The sequence below is a fragment of the Megascapheus bottae genome, chromosome 23 (assembly GCF_031878675.1).
Source record: "Megascapheus bottae isolate mThoBot1 chromosome 23, mThoBot2.hap1, whole genome shotgun sequence".
NCBI lineage: Eukaryota > Metazoa > Chordata > Mammalia > Rodentia > Geomyidae > Megascapheus > Megascapheus bottae.
Window position 1 is genome coordinate 17,905,399 of NC_143531.1, and position 20,096 is coordinate 17,925,494.

The 20,096-nt window shown below is 37.4% G+C and overlaps 1 protein-coding gene across 2 annotated transcripts in view; it reads right to left on the minus strand.

Annotated features, from left to right (window-relative positions):
* The window catches only part of Grid2 (glutamate ionotropic receptor delta type subunit 2), a 951,510-nt gene that overhangs the window by 172,223 nt on the left and 759,191 nt on the right, over positions 1–20,096 (minus strand). For both annotated transcript variants that reach the window (XM_090356798.1, XM_090356797.1), the window contains exon 13: positions 9,611–9,806. In XM_090356798.1, coding sequence (XP_090212924.1) covers positions 9,611–9,806 — 196 coding nt within the window. The remainder of the gene's footprint in view (positions 1–9,610; positions 9,807–20,096) is intronic.

Below are 20,096 nucleotides of genomic sequence, written 5' to 3' on the forward strand. Positions count from 1 at the left end.
GCCACAGATACTGCTGGTCTTGAGTCCATGCTTTTGTTAGATCACTGACCTAGGCCTAGGACTATGGCTTCAAATAAGTCTCTGAAGATTAACTCTCAGTGGATAAATCCAAGGAATCTTGTTTAGAACCACTTGGATTTTTTTTATATTTTTAAATTTTTTTTCATATATATTTTTTGTAATTAATAGAAGAGTTATATTATATTTGCCAGATAGAAGGTGCATTACTTCACATACATTGATACCCTTTCTCATGTCTCGGTCCCCATTTCCCTCCCCCCCACCCCCACCCCTCATCATGTTTTCCCCCCTTCCCTATCCAATTTCAAATAACCAAATACAAATATATCCAATATATCAGATAACAAAGTGAGATACTGTAACAATATGAGATAACGTATTTGTACACAATGGAATTCTATGCGGCTGTCAGAAAAAATGACATCGCCCCATTTGTTAGGAAATGGAAAGACTTGGAAAAAGATCATATTAAGTGAACTAAGCCAGACTCAAAGAACATAGGCTCAATGGTTTCCCTCATTTGTCATAATCAGTAGAAACCTTGGGCTCTCCTAGCAGAGATTTACAATAGAACAAAACCTAGATATATAAGGCCATCTAGTATGACGCTAAATGAAAGGACCTCTAGGATATAGAAACAAAAGCCATATAATGAGTGATTGTTTTCCTTAATGTACTATGTTACACTTGGATTTTTTTGTGTTGATTTAACTCTTGGCACTGTTTTGCTTACTTCCTTCGGATAGGTAGGTCTGGAGTTCTTAAAAAGCCTTGCTAGGTAATTCTTAGTATTGTCTGTCAATTTGTGATGTGAATTCTAATTAGTGTTAGGTGTGTTTAAAATTTTATTTTACTTTTTCTTATAAGTTTATGTGATTTAGGGGGGTAAGGGAAAGCACAGAAATGGTGAATGAATCCACCAGTGATATTCACTAGACTCTGTGTTGGAAATGAAGTCTACATCTTGGGTAGAGGGGTGGGTGGGGAAGAGGGTTCAGGAGAAAATACAATGGGAGAAAATGAGGGAGGAGTGACGTTGTTATAAAATGTACTCATAACCTGACTCATGTAACTGCAATTCCTCCATACATTATCATTACAATAATTCAAAAAGTTTACTAAAAAAAGAGTTTTAGTTTTGCAAGGTGAAAAGTTCTGAAGATGAAGGCCACTAAACTGTGAACTTCAAACTAAAGATGATAAATGTTATTTGCATGTACTTTAGCACAACTTAAAAATGTCAAATAAGTAAAATTAAACCGTTGAATAAAAAATTTTATGGTGAAGGGTATATAAAAGCTACTAATGTGACATAAGGCCAAATAGTATGACACTAAATGTAAGGACCTCCAGGATAGGGAAACAAAAGCCATATAATGAGTGATTGTTGTCCTTAATGTACTGTGTTATCTCTCATCTCTTTTGCCATCCCTTGGTTATTTCATATTGTTACACTATGTCACCTTGTTATCTGATATATTTTATATGTGCTTAATTGGTTATTTGAAATTGGATAAGGAAGGGGGGAAATCAAGATGAGCGGGGGGAGGGTGGGAGGGAAATGGGGACCATGTCATGAGAAAGGGTATCAATGTATATGAAGTAATGCACCTTCTATCTGGTGAATATTATGTAACGCTTCTATTAATTACAATAAAAAAAGAAAAAAGGAAAAAATCTACTAATGTGATATGCTCAGATTATATTACAAAACCAATTCATTATGCCTTTAAAAGAGACTTAGTCAAAAAAAAAAGAGACTTAGTCCTGGTTATTGCGTTTTTTAAAAGGTATTTTGAATTTATAGAGTTTAATATTTAATATTATATATAATAAAAATTATATATTATTATAGATAATAAAAAAGAAAAGATAAAGATATTTTTTCTATCTTACATCAGTATGATTTCATGTTATATTACACTCATTGCTCTAAAATATTATCAAGAATTTCACATTTTATTTATTTCCCTGTAGGAAGTAAATTTTATAAGATTTTCATTCATATTAATACTCAGGGATAAAAGAATAATAGAAAACAGTGACAAACTTAAAGGCATGAACAAAGCCATTCTTTCTTTACATATTCATACACATAAAATAAATGTTCTTTGTAAACACAGGCAAAGGACTTGCTACTGTATGAAGTGTACACTTCTGTGTATTGATTTATCATAGGACTCAACCATGATATCTGCTATGATTTCTGCTAACAGACATCGTAAATGCTACTGCAACTGGGACTAGAATAGAGAGTCCTGTAGGGATAAGTGCAGAGGAGCAAATAAGACAAAGTGCCACTGTATTATTTTTACTTAAGAAGGCATACTAAACAGTGTCTACGAGACAACGTGAGTATATAATAATGCACATTCATGGTAGCTGTTTTCATGAGAAAATAAGACTCCTAAAGTACTCAACAAGGCCATGGATCTAACAAACATGGTAGTGTAGGAACTGTTCAGAGAGTTTTAGAAGAATACTGTACAATATATTCTAACCTGACAGATGATTCTAACATATAGATTGTAAAGGATCAAAATACAATACAACTCAATTAAAAGCAAGTCAAAATATAATTTAAACAAAAAATGCAGAAACTATGAAGGAAGTATATGTTCTTATTTAAATGTAAAGCTTTGTATACTACTGTAAGTGGAGCGTAACTTTATGAAGGGACAGAACTGAACATTCTGGTAGGGTGATGATTTTTAACTTGTACTTTTCCAACAGATAATTTCTGCTGTATATATGTATTTTCAAATTTTCAAAGCAGTTACCCTCACTTTTGGTAAGACTGATGTGTGAGCTCAGCATCTGGTGCTTGATAGGCAGGTACCGTACCATCTGAACCATTCCTTCAATCCATTTTACTTTATTTTCCTAAATAGGCTCTAGAGCTTTTGGCCTGTGCTGACATTTGAATTGCAGACATGAGACACTGTAATTATTAAAAGTAACAATGAAATAAGGCAATTCAGGATATATAGATATAGATATAGATAGGTAGGTAGGTAGATAGACAGATAAATGGAAGGAAATTTAGAATGAAGCCCTCCAAAAGTCAACAGTCTACCCACATAAACTTCTTCATCTTGAAGAGCACTATAAGATGTTAGAATCCCTTTGAAAATTTTTGTTCTGCTAGGATATTTGCTGTGTGTTAGAACTAACAGCAAGGGCATGGTACTTCTGCTAGAGGCTTCTATGTACTTTCTGGCTATACAATTTCTCTCACATAACTACTATGGGTACTATAAATTGAAATTAGAATCCAAAGAGCCATCAAATATTTGTACCAGAAAAAATATGACACAGTCTATCAGTTCTAGTTCCACAGTTTTTAAATATATGGAAGAAAAATGAGGTCTAAAATGGTGATGTCTTCATTCCAACAACAAAAGTTGCCTTTTGCCCCCCTCAACTATCTTTTCACACCTCTTTCTCATTGGTGTAGGGGGGTATGATTAATGTCCAGTCCACATGATACATGCTCAATAGGTATCTTTGTTCTAGGGCTACAGGCTGCTCCTCTCCCTGCATCATTTTTGAGGGGCCTTATACTTCAACTAAAATTCCACCCATCTTCTTGTGTATACAGTGAATCTGTTCACAGCATGTCATTGTTCCATGCTTGCCCTCTCCCTCCAGCTCATTATGACTTCTCATTTTCTTAATGACATCTGCTTGACACTGCTTCCTCTAGGAAGCCTTCCTTGACCTGAAGAAGTGTCCTCATTGAGCCATGGTAGCTCAGCTTTCTCCCTATTCTAGTATCTTCTACAGCTCATGTGGATACCTTATTGTGTGGCCACTGACTTACTGCTTGTTGATGAAAGGAATGAGAGAACAGATGACTTAGAACTGAATATTGCTAATTAAAAGAGTAATTATGGGAGAAATAGCTTTCATCATGGCTTAGAAATCATCCAGTTTACCACTATGAATTAAAAGCAATTTAAAACTCTATGTTCTGCTAATAGCAGTTATGATAGAGTTACTTTCGCATTTATGAAACACTCAGTCATTTTTATCAGCACCCAGTCTGATATAGAGAAGCAGTACATGGCACATACACTCGCACACATGCACACACACGCATGTATCTACTACAGGTCTAAAACCCATTCACACCCAAAGTGTTTATGGCTACCCAAGTATGTTATTATACATTTCCCCTTTTATTTTTAGAGGCACTATCAAAGCAAGATGAATTTTGATCTCACATATTCTTGAGCATTACTACCAATGAAAATAAATATATTATCGGAAATACGGTAGATTCAAGGGAGATCTTGAATAGTACTATTCCTTAGGAAGCCAAAAATCATAGTTCAGTAAAATAAAACACCTGGAAACATGTACTCAGAAAGAGTAAACTGGGGGTTAAGGGGAAAAAGGAAGACAAATGAAGAGGAGATGAGGGAGGAAATGAAGACAAGAATCAAATATGTATCTTACAAAGTTAAGAAGCATGAGGGAAGGGGTGGACAGAGGAAGGGCAGATGGGAATGTTGAAAGGGATGCCATTGATCAGGAATATTATATTCATAAGTTGCTTTGTCATGTGGCAACTCCTTTATACAACTACTTAAAGACAGTAATACAGAATAACAACCATTTTATTAAAAACAAAACCTAGCAAACTCCCAGGCATCAAACATGCACACATAGAACAGTTAGAAATGGTTTTTGTATCTTTTCCCCTTGGCATTTTCTAGATTGCTCCTCTGGCATGGCGTCATTATTGACACAGGCCTAACAACTGATTGCTGGAGAGCAGAAGATACACTCGTGGGACCTGAGCCCCAGCTGCAGGGTGAATTGCCAGCATGAATCATATATTGTTTGCTGGAATCATTTGGCAAAGGGCAAATCGAGTAAATACCCTGCTACCCCCAGTCCCAGTGGTATGACATCTTAAGCTTGGTATTTGAATAGCCCAGAGCAGTTTAACATTTTATTTTGTTTTCCTCAAGCAATGGGTCCTTTCATAATTCATTTCTATAAAGGCCTAACCCAGATTTTACAGTCATGAGCCAAAGATTATTAGGACCAAGCTGCTCATGGAAATTCAAGTTCCCCTTTAAAATCTTTCTGAGGCAGATTCATGAACTGTCATTTACTTCATTATCTTTATGCCAGATGATGCCACAGAGCAATAAGAGGATGGAAAACCAGAACAAACAGATGAGAGGATCTGACAGGACTGTTCAGGGGTTTGAGATAGGTCAGATTAGGATCCTCTAGATACAGAGCCATTTTACCAGTGACATGCATGTACCAGCTCCAGCCACTGCTTTTCTAACCCTTCCCATATGCCTACTTCAACCTTAGGTCTAGCTTTGGTCATGTCTAGCTAGAAGAACAAAGCCTCACTAAGACATGGAAAGCAACACATTCAGGATTGGCAGCTGTGAGTGAGTCTCTGAGTGAGCCAGACTTCCACTCTGCCATTGTGTAGGACAGGGGTGTCACACACCTCTCCAGGTGACATATGACATCTCCTGCTATCCCACATTCACCTTGAAATCAATACCCATTTTTCCTAGGGCCAACAGCCCAGATCCGTGTTATTTCCCAATACTGACCATCATGAAAAGTTCAAGGTTTCATCACCCTCCTTAGATATCATCCACACAGATTCCTACACCCCTTGTTTTTGACCAACTAGTCTCTTTCTCTCCAGCTCTGTAGATCCTTCCACTCTGAGGCAGTGAGATCAGGTACACTGTCGTTCTAAGGAAAATACTTTTGAGGCTGAGACGGGACTAACTAAAGATCATTCCACACAAAGCTGGGGTGTATAGTCACATCACCATGTTTTCTATTTGTTTCTGTTTAAATTTCATTTACCTTCTGTCGCTAATTAAAGTCTTCTATTTCCTCCACAGATATGTTTTCCATACCAAGCAGTGGCTAGAATGCTCATAGCTCTTGGGCTGGCTCATATCTTCTTTGCTCACTTCTCTGGGTGCATCCTCCGGCTTTGAGGCTGCACATTGTTAATAGTTCTTGCTCCTCATCTGTATCATTCCCTCAACACTGCCCAATTTTATCGGTTGGCTTGCTCTTTCTCATAAATACCGTGTTTGTTGATTCTTGGTGATGCGATGACTTAGAGACATTCTTTTCTAGCACTAAATGTCTCAGTCTCTTTTGCCTCTTTTCTACAGGGCTTCCCTTTCTTCTAGCTCAGTCACTTTCCATGTGAGGTCATTTTCAATGGTGGCACTCCTCTCTACACCTTGGTGCTTGAAGTGGTAAGCCACCAGGTCTCCCTCATCTGCTGCTGGGGTTGGTATTCTTCCCTTCTTCCACCCTTGGCTTTTCCCTGTTCTCACCAAGCCTGTTAGAAACTTTCTGCTCAAAACCCTCCACTGGCTTCCAATCTCAGAGTACAGCTAAAGCCATTAAAGTAGTGGCTTACACAGGATTACGTTTGTCATTTGCAACCTATATTGTGAATCAGAATAACTAGAAAGGATTTAAGAAATTCCAATGCCTTCATTTCCCAATTAAGATACAATCTGAACTGTAGGGAGGCTACATCAGCAGTTTCTATACCTTCCATCTTGCCCACTTCCCTGTCTTCCAATTTTTTTCTCCTTTTTCCACCTAAATCCATCTCACTACAGAATGTATAATACAGGTTTTACTTTGTCTATTGTCTGCCACCTTGTGAGAAGGAAATTTCATAAAGGCTATTTATTTGAATTTCTGTATTGCTGTTCATTTCAGTCACTAATGCCTGATATGTAGCAAGTGCCCAATAAATAATTGTATGTCTGAAAAAAATCATTTTCTCTTTACTTATGCAAAAATCCCAGGCACAGCAAGACAGAAACAAATTTGTTCTAGCTTAATTAGGATAGTTCAGGATAGGTGAATGTCTCACAAGAACAGTAAATCAGAACTTAGACTTCATGCTTATTTCCATAGATTTTTTTTTCCGGGGGGTACCAGTGAACAAAAATGAAGGGATCAAGAACTACCTTCATGTAAGAGAAACTGAATGAGACTAACAGCTCAATTAAGAACAAGCTCAGCCTGAGGTATTAATGAGATCTAGGTAAGGCTAAAGAGTATGAAGATGGTTGTTTGCAGTGATCCCAGCTTTGCTGGGAGTCTGTGACTGGATATATGACAGATTCCTGATACGGATACCACAGAAGTTTGGTCTTTAGTACAATGTTGACCTAGAAGAACTTCGGGCTCCATTTTGCCTGCACAAATTAGAAACCAATGACAGAAAACAGAAAGTAGCCATAATAGGTACAAGACTAGTTATTCAAAGAAGAATCCACAGTCTTATTCTGTGTTACAGCTCTTAGCTCCCGAGCCTCCAGTGCACTTTCACAGGTGAAGAGGTAATTGTTTCTTGTTCTCTTTTAAAATAAAAATTTATCAACACTTGGCCAATAGAATCAAAAATATATTCCCTTATTATACCTATGATCTGTCCAATCAATTTTCCGTTGTCTCTGCCTGGGGTGAAAGAAACACACACTATATACAAATTCCACTTAGATATTTTCTGTTGTGAATTCATAATGCATTCTTCACTATCCCTATAGCCAATCTGAAAACAGAATAAATATAGAACAATAAGATTTGCAACCTTAAGCTTATTAGTCTTCTTTATTAGCAGACTATTGGAGTAGAAAATATTTTCTTTATTTTATACATACATACATACATACATACATACTTCATACATACATACATACATACATACATACATACATACATACATACATATTTGTCAGCAATGGGGCTTGGCCTGGTCGCTGTCCCTGAACTCTTCATCTCAAGGCTACTTGCCTACCCCTGGAGCCACAGTGCCACATCCACTTTTAGAGTGGTTAATTGGAGATAAGAGTCTCATGCCCAGGCTGGCTTTGAACCGTGATCCTCAGATCTCAGGCTCCTGAGTAGCTAGAATTACAGATGTGAGCCACCATGCCCAGCCACATTTTCTTTTTTATTGTGTCACCATTTTAACACTAGGATATACTTACTTATTAAATAGTGTGGGCTTTAAAAATTATTGTTGTTGTATTTTTGTGCCAGTACTAGGGTTTGAACTCAGAGGCTAGTGATTTTGCTCACAGCTGGTGCTCTACCACTTGTGGCATGTCTCCATTTTTGCCTTTTTGTTTTCTAACTGGAGGTGGGAGTGTCATGGTTTTGTTGCTGGATTAGCTTGGAATCTTGATTCTCAGGTCAGCCTCCTGAGTAGCTAGAATTACAGGTGTGAGCCACTGGAGCTCTGCTAAAGAATATCACTATCTGATGTGCAGGAGGGAAGGGGGAAGAGGAAAATGATGAGACAAAGGACAAAGGGTGAAGCAATACAATGGCGATACTCACAGGACACTATGCTGGAAATAAACTTTACAACTTGGCGGGGGAGGGCCACCCTTGCCCACACCTCAAGGTTCTTTACTTCTCTGTTTAGTGGCTTTTGCAAACTTGGCACCATGAGCATATGGAGAGAACTCAACATTGGGTGGCATTGATTCTCAAAATGACAACTCTGGTGTGGTGTGGTGTGGTGTGGATGACTGAGACTGCTCTGCAGGTCAGGTACAGCAGAGGGGCGATAAGGGGTCAACAATAATGCTGGAATCCGTGGTATAGCAATTCCAATATTGAAAACCTGAAGCATTTGTATCCTGAACAAGACACTGCAAGGGGTCAAAAATCATGCTGTTATGAAAGGTCAAGTTTTCTGCCTGTGCGGACCTTGAACTCTGACCCTGCAGATCTCTTCGTGTGAGTCTAGGGTTATAGGCAAGAGCTGTGTGGCACCCAGCTTCACCATTATTCAAGTATTCATGCAAAACACTGATTCTTATCAGGCTACCCAAAGGAGATAATTTTAAGCAAAACAAAAAACAGAAACAAAAACAAAAACAAAACAGTGTTCTCATAGAAGCTGACAGAGCCTGCTGCTTCTGTATACATTTAAATAAATTACAGTTAAGCAAGAAAAAAATACCTTTAAGTTCTCTAGCAACAGGAAAAAGCCACTCTAAGCCTGTTTTTGTGCAGTTACTTCCAAATGATGGCTATAGAATAGTAAGATGTAGATAAATGTTTTCACAATTGGAAATATTAGCAGTCATTTGTAGGAACCTTATTTGCTGACAAGATTAGCTTATATTTCTAAATAGCTTCACATAATCACAAGTAAAGATAAGGTTTTAATCTAGAAACAAATGCAGAAAATACCCCGAATCATTTGAAAGAATTAGATAACCTGAATTATATTTGGAGTGGGATTTGTAAAAACAAAAAATCCCACTATTTTTAGCCTCCATGTGTAAAAGTCTTTAATCCTTTCTTGGACAAAATGCCAGTATGTGTGATTTTTAGTTTTGGAATTCCAAAGCCTTTAAAATCTCCTTTTACAATGTCCCAAGTTGCCTTGAAACCTTCTTCAAATCTACAGAAGGTATGATTTGACTAAAGACTTCACAGCAGTGTTAGAGAAAGCAAGAAAATAAAAAAAAAAATCAATTTCACAATTGCAACCTAAAAGGCAACCTGGTAGAGACTATTCTTGGAAAACCACAACCAGTACCTTTTGAACACCTGCTTGGGACTCCAGGACGTTGTTCTCGGATCCATTGCTTCTGTTGATCATGCGCCACATTTGGGAATACATGCTGTCTCTCTCGAAAGGATTCAGCCCCTTCATTCGGACGTGCTCATACACCGCAGAGTCCAGCACCGTGCCGTAAGGAATGTCCGTCTGCTTGGAAAGATCCTGCAGAGACCTTGGTTGTCAGGATAAAAGAGAGACATAGGAAAGAGTGCTGAATCATTGCAAATGGAAATAAAGTCAAAGGAAGAAAATGGTAACGTCTGTGGAGACAGATATCAAATCTCTTCCTTTGTTAGTTTGTCTTTTTGCTGTTATGCTGTGATACATGAAACTTGCCATGAAGGTATATGTGGTAAATTAAAAAATGTCAGAATTATTATTGGAAAAAAAGTGGACATTTGTGGGGGTATTGCAGATATTTTCTTGTGAATCTTCATGGAGGAAAATGTTTAAAAAGATAATTAAAGTAATGGCTAATTAAATTGCTATACATTATACTTTAGTTTTTTATTTTAATTTCAGTACATTATAAACACTAGGTTTATACTACTTTAGGCACTAAGACGTTCACAATGTTTTTTTTTTTTTTGTCAGTCATGGGGCTAGAACTCAGGGGTGATCTCCTTGAGCTCTTTTGCTCAAGGCTAGCATTCTACCACTCTGAGCCACAGCTGCAATTCTGGTTTCCTGGTGGTAAATTGGTGATACGAGTTTCATGAACTTCCTTGCCTTGGCTGAGTTTGAGTTGTAACTCTCAGATCTCAGCCTCCTGAGTAGCTAGGATTTCAGAATAAGCCACAAGTGCCTGGGGCTTCACAATTTTTTTAAATTATATTTTATACAAGCAACATGTTTTGAAGTAAAAAATTAGTACTGGATTCACAGTAGACATTATTGAGTTTCTATTGTATACATAATAAGCAATTCATGTATTTTCCTTGAAGCAATGCCTCACAGAACTCTTTCATCCATGTTCTAGATGATCCTTGATCAGGCAGGATAGCACAATCAGTAAGGGAGAGATTAGGATACAAATGTAGACTGTTCTTACCCACAGTCCATGGTTTCTAAGATTCTGAGTCTTATTTTTTTTTTTTGCTATAGTTGTCTCTGGTGGACGGCAGGGAAGGGAGAAGAGGGAAGAGAGAGAGAGAGAAAGAAGATAGACAGAAGAAAAGTAGTGACAGAAGGATAGGGAGAGAAAGAGACAGATTCTTCTTTGTATTTAAGAAGGGAACACTATACTTATGTGAGCTGAATAAATTTGTCATTTCTTCTGTTTTAGGATAATGCTCAAGATTTTTCAAGCCAAGATTTGAGTTAGAAATGTCATCTATTTGTCCCAGGCTATTTCTAGGCAGTTTCTTTCGCTGACCATCAATATACAGATTGGTAGTTGAATTTCAGAGGCACTCTATAATTTCTAACTTGGAGAAACAGTTACCACTCTCTAGAAAGTCATAAATTGTATGGCTGCTCAGTACTATGATTGGCACTTCAGAATATTATGTGTTTAGCATAATGTTCAAAAAATACTGTCATGGATCAAGCTCATTAACTTGCAACTGGGGGCAGATGCTTTGAAACACCATAACATCCAGTGAGTAAAAATAAATTCTATACTGCCATTAGAAAGAACAGCATTGCTCTGTTTGTAAGGAAATGGAAAGACTTGGAAAAATCATATTAAGCAAGCCAGACCCAAAGGAACATAGGCTCAATGGATCTCTCATTCGTAATAATTGGTACACATTTAGGACTCTCCTGGCAGAGGATTACAATAGCTCAAAATCTAGGTACATAAGGTCATATAACATGAAAGGATTTCTAGGATATGGAAACAAGAGCTTTATCTTGTGTGATTGTTGTTCTGAATGTACTATGTTATTTCTCTTTTTTGTTGCCCTTTCGTTAATCTCGTTGTTACTGTATCTGATTTTGTTAGCTGGTATATAGTGTATACATTTATTTCGTATTTGAAATAGGAAAGGGGGAAAACAGGATGACTGAGAGAAGATGGAGAGAGGGAAATGGGGAAAAATCATAAGAAGGGCTATCACTGTGTGAGAAGTAATGCACCTACTACTTGGCGAATGTAACTGTAACCCCTCTATACATTACCATGACAATAAAACTAGCTAACTAAATAATAATAAGTCCTGAGATGCTCCACAACTGTGGACCATAAATCTCATATAATATATACCTCAGATCACTTGGTCTGTTTCTAGATGGAATTATCCAGTGATTTCCTGTAAGTCTCTCAGCCCAACATTGTAAATATTCTTACAGTTCTTCAGTCTCCCAAAGGTACAAAATTATGTTGCAAACAATAACTTAAGGGCTCTGTTATTGCAGTGTTTGTGCCAATTTCTAATGGCAACTTTCAGTAAAATTTAATGTGCTTGCATTTTTTTTATCTGTTTCATTTACTCCATGGAAATGGATGATAATTTCTTTGGTTCTAAATATCTGCTGTATAAAGGATAAATTTCAAATGTTTTGTTTGATGAGAAGAATCTTCTGGAATAGTCTAATGATTGGGAACTCAACTCTATCACTTGTAAAAAAAAAGACAAGCCAAAGTGTGCATGTAAATAAACATTGGGGAGAAAGTGAGCTATGTGTAACTGCAGCACAATTTAATGGGAGTGACAGGACATTTATTCTGGTGGTACTATGTAATTATTTTGGTGATAGCATATCAATAATAATTTTGTTGCAAGAGAATAATCTATTTGTTTTCAGTAGTGTGAATAATTCTGTATTAAAAACAATCCATAGGAGAAAGTCTCAAATGATAACACAGAAGGACAAAATCCAACATAACTATACAAGCTAAAAAGTGGGGCACACCCATTCCATTTCTACAAACAAAGGAGAGATAGTTGTACACAGAGCCTAAGCGTCAACAAATGAAGAAGGCCCACCGGAAACCCTACCAAGATATGACTGTCCATACTTTCCTTGGTAGATCTAGGAAAAAAGTCTTGATGATAACTAATAAAAAGCTTCAGCTAGTGGTAGAGAGATCATGCACAAATTGGCAAAATTGTTTTGAAGACAATACATTTTTAAAGAAATATCTTAATATACTGTCTATCTAGAGTTCCTGGTGTCAAAAAAAGAGGCAGTTTATTTTCAGCATGCTTCAAGTTTAGACTAGCAGAACATTTTGTAATTTAAAACAAAGGCATGTTCCCTCTAGTAGTTTCTAATATCAAGCTCAGCTTATAAATTTGCCTTGAGACATGCCTGCAATAAAAATTACAGCTTGTCTGATTCAGTGTCCTTCTATTATAGCACACCAAGATAGCACAAAAGGTGATGAAAATGAAATGACTGAAGCAAAATGAATGAATTGAAATAGCTTACTACAGAAAGAGAAGCCTGGTTTAAGAGCTAACCATGCTAATAAGATTTTAGAGCAGGGTTTGCATGCAGAAAGTGTTATGGCTCAAGTAGTGTACCCCTAAAAGAAAGCTAATAGGTTACTGTACAAGCTTTAATAATCCTCAAAATCTTGTATCTGATGGTCAAAAGGCTGAGTGGATTCTATTTAGATATGCCCCATTGTTGCATTAAAATAGAAATGATTCTGTAATCATCCATAAACAAATATCATATAATTTAACATGGCTATTCACGTCTTACTTTAATAATGGACAATGTATTTGAACTGAGAAAATCAAGATCACTTCAGAGTAGTTATCTGTGATGAAAATCACACGGATATACTCCATTTTCTCCTCAGCACACACACCCCAAAGAAACTGATAAAACTCAGTGAGCGCTCCCTCTGATTACGGAACCTGAGCTTTCCTTTCCCAGTCTCCTAGCCACTCACTCATTCATAAAGAGTGAAGTTGGTGAAGGTTGTGGATTATTGTGAAGCTGCTTAATATCCATTGTTTTTTAATATGCACATTATAATGGTCATGAGTTTCTCCACTCATTAAAGAAATTTCCATTACTTTGTTTTAACTGGCAGAGGAAAGATGACCCTTTTTATAAACATTGTTAAAGAAAAGATTCACATATTGGCCTAGAGCTAAGTAACATCTGATTTCCCCTTTCCCTGTGGCAGCACTGGGATTTGAACTCATGGCTTTGTGCTTGTTAGAAAGATAGCCATTCCTCCAGTCCTTTACTGGACTCTTGTAGGGAGCAGCCTGGACAGTAATCCATCTATGTTTTCTGTATAGGTGGGGTCATTAGCATGTATCATCAGGAATAGATTTTGGCTGAGTGAAATGGAGTCTTAGGAATTCTTTGGCTATGTAGTCCTTCCAATCTCAACTCTCCTGAGTAGCTAGGATTACAGACATGAAGACTATATCAGATCTGTCATTCTGTATTGTGTATGAATCTATGGTACTAAATAGTCGTAACTTTCCTAAGGCAAACTCCTTGTATATCTGATTATTAGTAAAATTATGTTGCAAAGAATGTGCTATGAAAATATTTAGCTTACCATTTCTAAAACGGTCAACTACATAATTTATTAAAAGTCTAATGCCTTTGCACTGAACATTCATATTTCTACCTGTTTTCTTTATGAAACTCCTTTCTACAACTACTTAAAGATAATGAAAAAAGAATAAATGTTAATGTTACTTATATAAACCTTTCCAAATAACTTCTATTAACTTCTCTATTTCTTCTTCTTCATCACCACCACCATCTCCTTCTCCTCCTCCTCCTTTTCTTCTTCCTCTTCCTCATCCTTTTCAAAAAATGAGCCTGCCAGCCTTGGCTCTAGGTAATTTTAAGTTTAATCCCATTTCTGTGGAACATTATAAGTCTACTCAAGTTAGTACATCAGAAGGGAGTTCTCTTTAGGGCAGGAAAGAAATGGAATACCGTTGATGGGATTGGCACTGGGTACTTCAGGTAAAGAGATTAAAGGTAGAAAAATAAACCACAGGCAGGGCCTGTGACAATCATCATCTGACTCAGCTCAGGCCTTCCTACCTCTTCGCATGCCCACCTGCCTTCTGTAAACTCGGTTTCAGCATCTGCCAAAGGCCAGACAGGGTTGCAACCCCAAGGGTTCATTCCCAACCGTGGAATGAAATGCCTTCCAATGCCAGTTGCCCAACACCAGCGGTGGCAGCTGAGACTTTTGAGGCTAAGTGCAGAAACAGGAGTTCTAACCCCACGCAACAACAACAAAAAATAACAACCAACACCAAGAGTGAGAATGTCTCATTCCAATTTAAAAAGCAAATGTAAATGTTGGGCAACAAGACTGAACAGGCTTGCCCAGACAGTGCCAACACGGGCAGCATGTGGACAAGCCTGGGGTTTCTAAATCATGGGCTTAAAGAAATAAAGATTTAATGTGTGCTTTAATCCTTGAACAAATTGCTTCTGTTTCTCCAAATTATGATTAATTTTCCCCATTAAATAGGAAAATATGTTCACATTTCTACAAATTTGAATTAGGATGACGTACAGAGGAGGCCTTGCATTTGCTTAGTTCTCAAGTATTGATAGTTATAATTTTTCAACTTTATTATAACTATTATTGTTATTTTTTGTCCCATTCTTTTATGGGTTCTAAAACTTCCATCTCCATCTTTTCCTATGAAGGTCAGTTCTTAACTAGTCACTTTTAAGGAAAAGTGACCTCTGACCCTTTCAGCTAAGTTCCCCCTTTATCTAATCTGCCATCAGATTCTGATTTTTTTTAATCTCTTGGCATTTGTAATTTGGTCAGCAGCCTTGTTTTCTTGTCACCAATAGCCCTACCATTAAAAATAGCTATATTTAAGAAGTTGCAAAACAGAGTTTCCATTGAACAAAGAAGTTTATAAATGCAATATATCTTGATCAATGGCAGTCCCCTATCCTTTTTAGCCTGGGGAACCATTTTCATTTCTTTGCCCTAGCTCTACTTTAACCCACTGATAACCCATCCTCCATACCACAATGGAAATGCTCATTGTGTGGCCCATATGACATGCTAGAAATATTCAATTTAGGACAGATTTCCTCTCTGAGGTCTGTTTAAATGTTTCCCGTGTGGTCTGACAGTACCCTTAGGAAGACATTCAAACATTTTTAGCCTTCATCCTTTTAATTTTCATAATTAGACACACCTGCCTCATTCAAAGTAACAGTAGAGACTATAGTAGAGGGCAAACACACCAGTCTTCTAGTTCTTTTATCATATTGTTGGCTTCTGGCAGGTGTTTTCTCCACAGACGTTGGCCTCTTGTCTACCTTGTGGAATCTACTAACTTTCTTCCCTGCTCCTCTAATGTTGGCTTCGATTTTACTTGTTTATCTACCTTGTGAGACTGTACACACTGGTACTTCTGAGGATTTTTTTCTTCTCATTTTTGAGCCCTAGAAGCCAGTCCTGGGTCTGAAAATAATAGATAGCAATGGATGGAGCTTGTTTTTTTGCCTAGTCTTGACTAAAGAAAACAAATAAAACATCCAGCACAACACAAAACTTTTCATTTTGGAAAGTTTACATTCCCATGAAACTAGAATTGCAAAAAATATCAGAAGTGTTAATGTATCTTATCGTTGGGTAACATATCATGGCTTGGGTAACATATCATGGCTTGACATATCTGTAGTTAAATTTGTTTTGTTTTGTTTTTCAAGAGATCTTTGGGAATTTCCCCTGCAACCAAATCAATCAGCTGAGGAAGCATTATCAGTCCTCCAGTGAGTTGCTTGCCAAAGCATTTTGCCATGTATGTAAAATAAATAAATTGAGAAGCCAGGCAAAAAAAAAAGAAAATCCAAGCAAGTGGGACTGAACACACGTATTTGGAAAAGCTTCCATTCTCGTTCATAATTCTGGCATTTATAGGACTTGGAACCAAAAACATAGTGTGCATTTCTAAAAGTTTGCAGCTTGGAGAAAGAACATTGCTTGTCTTGTGAGAGATTTTTCTGTCTGAAATGTTAACAATAAGAAATAGAAAACCACTCTAGTAACTCTGTTAACTGAAATGATGCTAATCTATGCAAACACGTTTACAACTTCCCTAGGGAAAGAAGTGATAAATATCAAGAACAACGAGAGAATATTCACTCTTGGTAATACTACTGAGTCTCCTACAGAAGTATTATGCATAGATGGTGAGGGAAGCAGGGCTCCTGCAGGTCAGAATGGAAATTTGGTTTGCAGGCAGTTTGGTTCTTATGAGCCCACTGAGCTATTTTTAGTGATTGGAGAGTGAAAACTGGAGAGCAAATAGATGATACAGTGGAGTTAGAAGTAGAAAAGTAGATGTTTCTTTAGCCAAATAATATTAGATTTCTTATTTTGAAAATATTAAGGTCAAAGTCACTTCCGTGGGAGAAATTGGCCTCTCAGAGAACATTCTATTTTTAGCCAGGTGATTCAGGAGGAATCCACTATAAAAACCAAAGGGTTGGCTTTTCATTTCTGTCCAGGTGCTGAGATGACTTCTTAGCATAGAAGAAGCCCTTTGAAGAACAAGATGAAGGTTATTTTGAGAGGATTCCAGACAGGATAGAGGTATAGATTATTTTCTCTTGAGGAGAATTCTACAAGCCAGACTTTCCGGAGAGAGAGGAAGTTTTCTATGAGGTGGCCTGAGTACCCAAAGGGATTGGACGTGCAGAGGGAGAGTGGAAGAGCCATTCTCTGAGGCTCACTAGTCTATGTGGCACAGCCTTTTCAGTTCCTCTGTTTTGTTCCTCTCTCTACTCACATCCTGAATCCATCACCTGCCTTGAACCCCTCCCTCATACAGGACAGCAGAGCATATTAGATGAAAGACAGTGCCTAGTCCTTAGGCGCTCAACTTCTTTAGAATGCTTGTTTGATCTGTATTTCTAAGAACTGCTTAAATAGCAGTCAGTTTCCAGTGTGCCTGCTGTATAAAGCATGTGTCAAATGCATGTGGAGGACACTCTCCCTTCTGGAAGAATTACTAGGTGGAGTTCTCTCCCAGCAGACCCACAGATGAATGCATTGAACCTTTCCTGGTGGATTCAGGGATGTTTCCAGCACTCTCTGAGTGACAGTGAAGACAGGGCCTGAACACTGATACTCTATGTGCCAGAGCATGGAGGAGAAAGAAGGATACCGCTGTCTACAGAAGGGACATCTTCCACCCTTGGGAAAGCATCACTTTTCCCAGACAAACTTCAAAGTTGGTTCATGCTTGTGGATGAGGTAGGTCATTTTAGAAAACCCAGGGGAAGACAGAAATGCTCTGTACTTCTTATTTCTATGAAGCATAAATAATAATAACATTGTTAAACTCTTTCCCAAGTGAAAACAGGATACAATGCAAAGGAACAAGCAGTAAAATTGACTTTTTCACTTAGATTTTAAGTTAGCAACTCATTTTGTCACCATGAGTCCTTAAGTGAAGTCCACCTCACTTTTTTCCATCTGAAGTTTTACAGTGTCCTGAAGTTGCTAACAGAATTATCATTTAGGATGATGACTAATTAAATATTATTATCAATGTTTAATGATAAGTCATTAAAGAAATACATGTGTATGTTTATCACAAAACATTACATATTACATTTAAGTAATATGTGACACATGATAACCAAGTATATATCATATGTATTTATCTTTCCTCCTTCTTAGAACAATTTCGCATCTTAAAATGGTCCTTGGCCACTTCCCCCTCTTTCACCCTTTCCAGTCCAGTCACCTTCCCATTAATACTTCCCTCCTCTTCTATCGTACAGAGCCTATTTTACTCTCTTCTTATTTATAAGTTTTGTAGTGATATCAATTATACCCAGGGTTGTCAGCCATGACAGTTTGTACATTTTACCTGTGTGTGTGTGTGTGTGTGTGTGTGTATGTGCAGTGCTGAGGCTTGAACTCAGGGCCTGTACACTGTCCCTTAGCTTTATTTCTCTGAAGGCTGGTACTTCTACCAGCACTTCAGCCACATCCCCCTTTCTTCCTTCTTGTTAATTAGATAATTAATTAATTAAAACTCCATTATAAAAATGATTCAGTATTCTATAAATTCAACCATCTGTCAGTTTTCCTATACATGGCACAAAGTATGTGTAGATTCTTTGTTCCATATCTTGGAAAAAATGCAGTGTTATAAAAAATATATGAAAAAAATACAGTGTTTGCTTAACCCCAACACATTAGGGATAGGCATTCACTTATTGTAAATTTGTAACACTAGTATTCTTTCTGTTATCATTGACTTCTAGCTGACTGTGACATTTATGTTAAAGTGGCATCTTCAAATTACCCAATAGACTTCAATAGTGGAATTCTGAAATTTTATGTTCCTACATTCTTGAAAATACATGAAGGGCATCACTAATTCCATAACTTGCCTTGAGGATGATCAATTGGTAAGCAGTGTTAGGAAAGAATCCTAGTATAACCATTCTACAAGAAAACTCCAGAGTAACCAGAAGCAGGCATAATTCAGTTAGATACCTTAAAGTCCAAAAACCAGCCCTGAAAACTGACTTCCTGAGGTACTGTAGTGATTGAGAAAATTAAATACCAGGAGTCCTTACTCATGCCTAACCTCAAACTCTACTAAATCACAGAAATTGCTCATTTATTTTGTCCTCAGAAAGGGAGCCATAGCTGGACATATCATTCTTTATGTAACAAAATATTCTTTTTGCATTTCATTCTTTAGTATTGTTGATATCTTTGTCTACTCAATTCCTACCCACAGGATCTATTACTTCTTCTGTTCAGATATTATTGAAGCCATATCTAGAATAAGGCCTACACAATTTATTGACCTTAAAATTACTATGGTAGGCTTTGAAGGTCTTGCATAATACGGTGTGGTAGCTCATACCTGTAATCTCAGCTATGCAGGAGGCAGAGATTGAGAGAATGGTGTTTTAAAGCCAATCCAGGCAAAAAATTAGCAGGAACTCTCATCTTCAACAAACAAGAGAGGACAGTTTTCATTTCAGCCATGCAAGAGGCATAGGTAGGAGGATTATAGACTGAGGCTGGCTCTGGGCAAAAATGATTAAACTCTGGGTGGGGTGGGGGAAGAAGAGTTGGGGATATGGATTCAGTGGGTAAGTGTCTATTTAACAAGCACATGACTCTGACTCCAAACCCTTGTAACACACATATGTCTTTGGAGTAAATTGTCACCTATTTGTCTTTAATTTCATCTTATTTCTCATCACCTTGCTTCATTTGTCAAGGTCCTTATGCATTCTTACAGTGTGGTTCTAGGAAATAATCACCCCTACTCAATACAGAGCAATCTGCATATTTAATAAGCCTCAACACTGAAAATGCTCATTAGCATCAAGACCCATGCTGACTGATGGAGAAAAACTTTATTCAATATATCCTTCCAGGCTGACATTGAACCATTGATCACTTCTGTGCATCTGGCCCACTAACAAGCTTTAATGTGAAATGCTACAGAAAAGCATGGCCCAAATAAATTAACACGTGAATCCAAATAAGGAATCAATAGTAATTCATAAT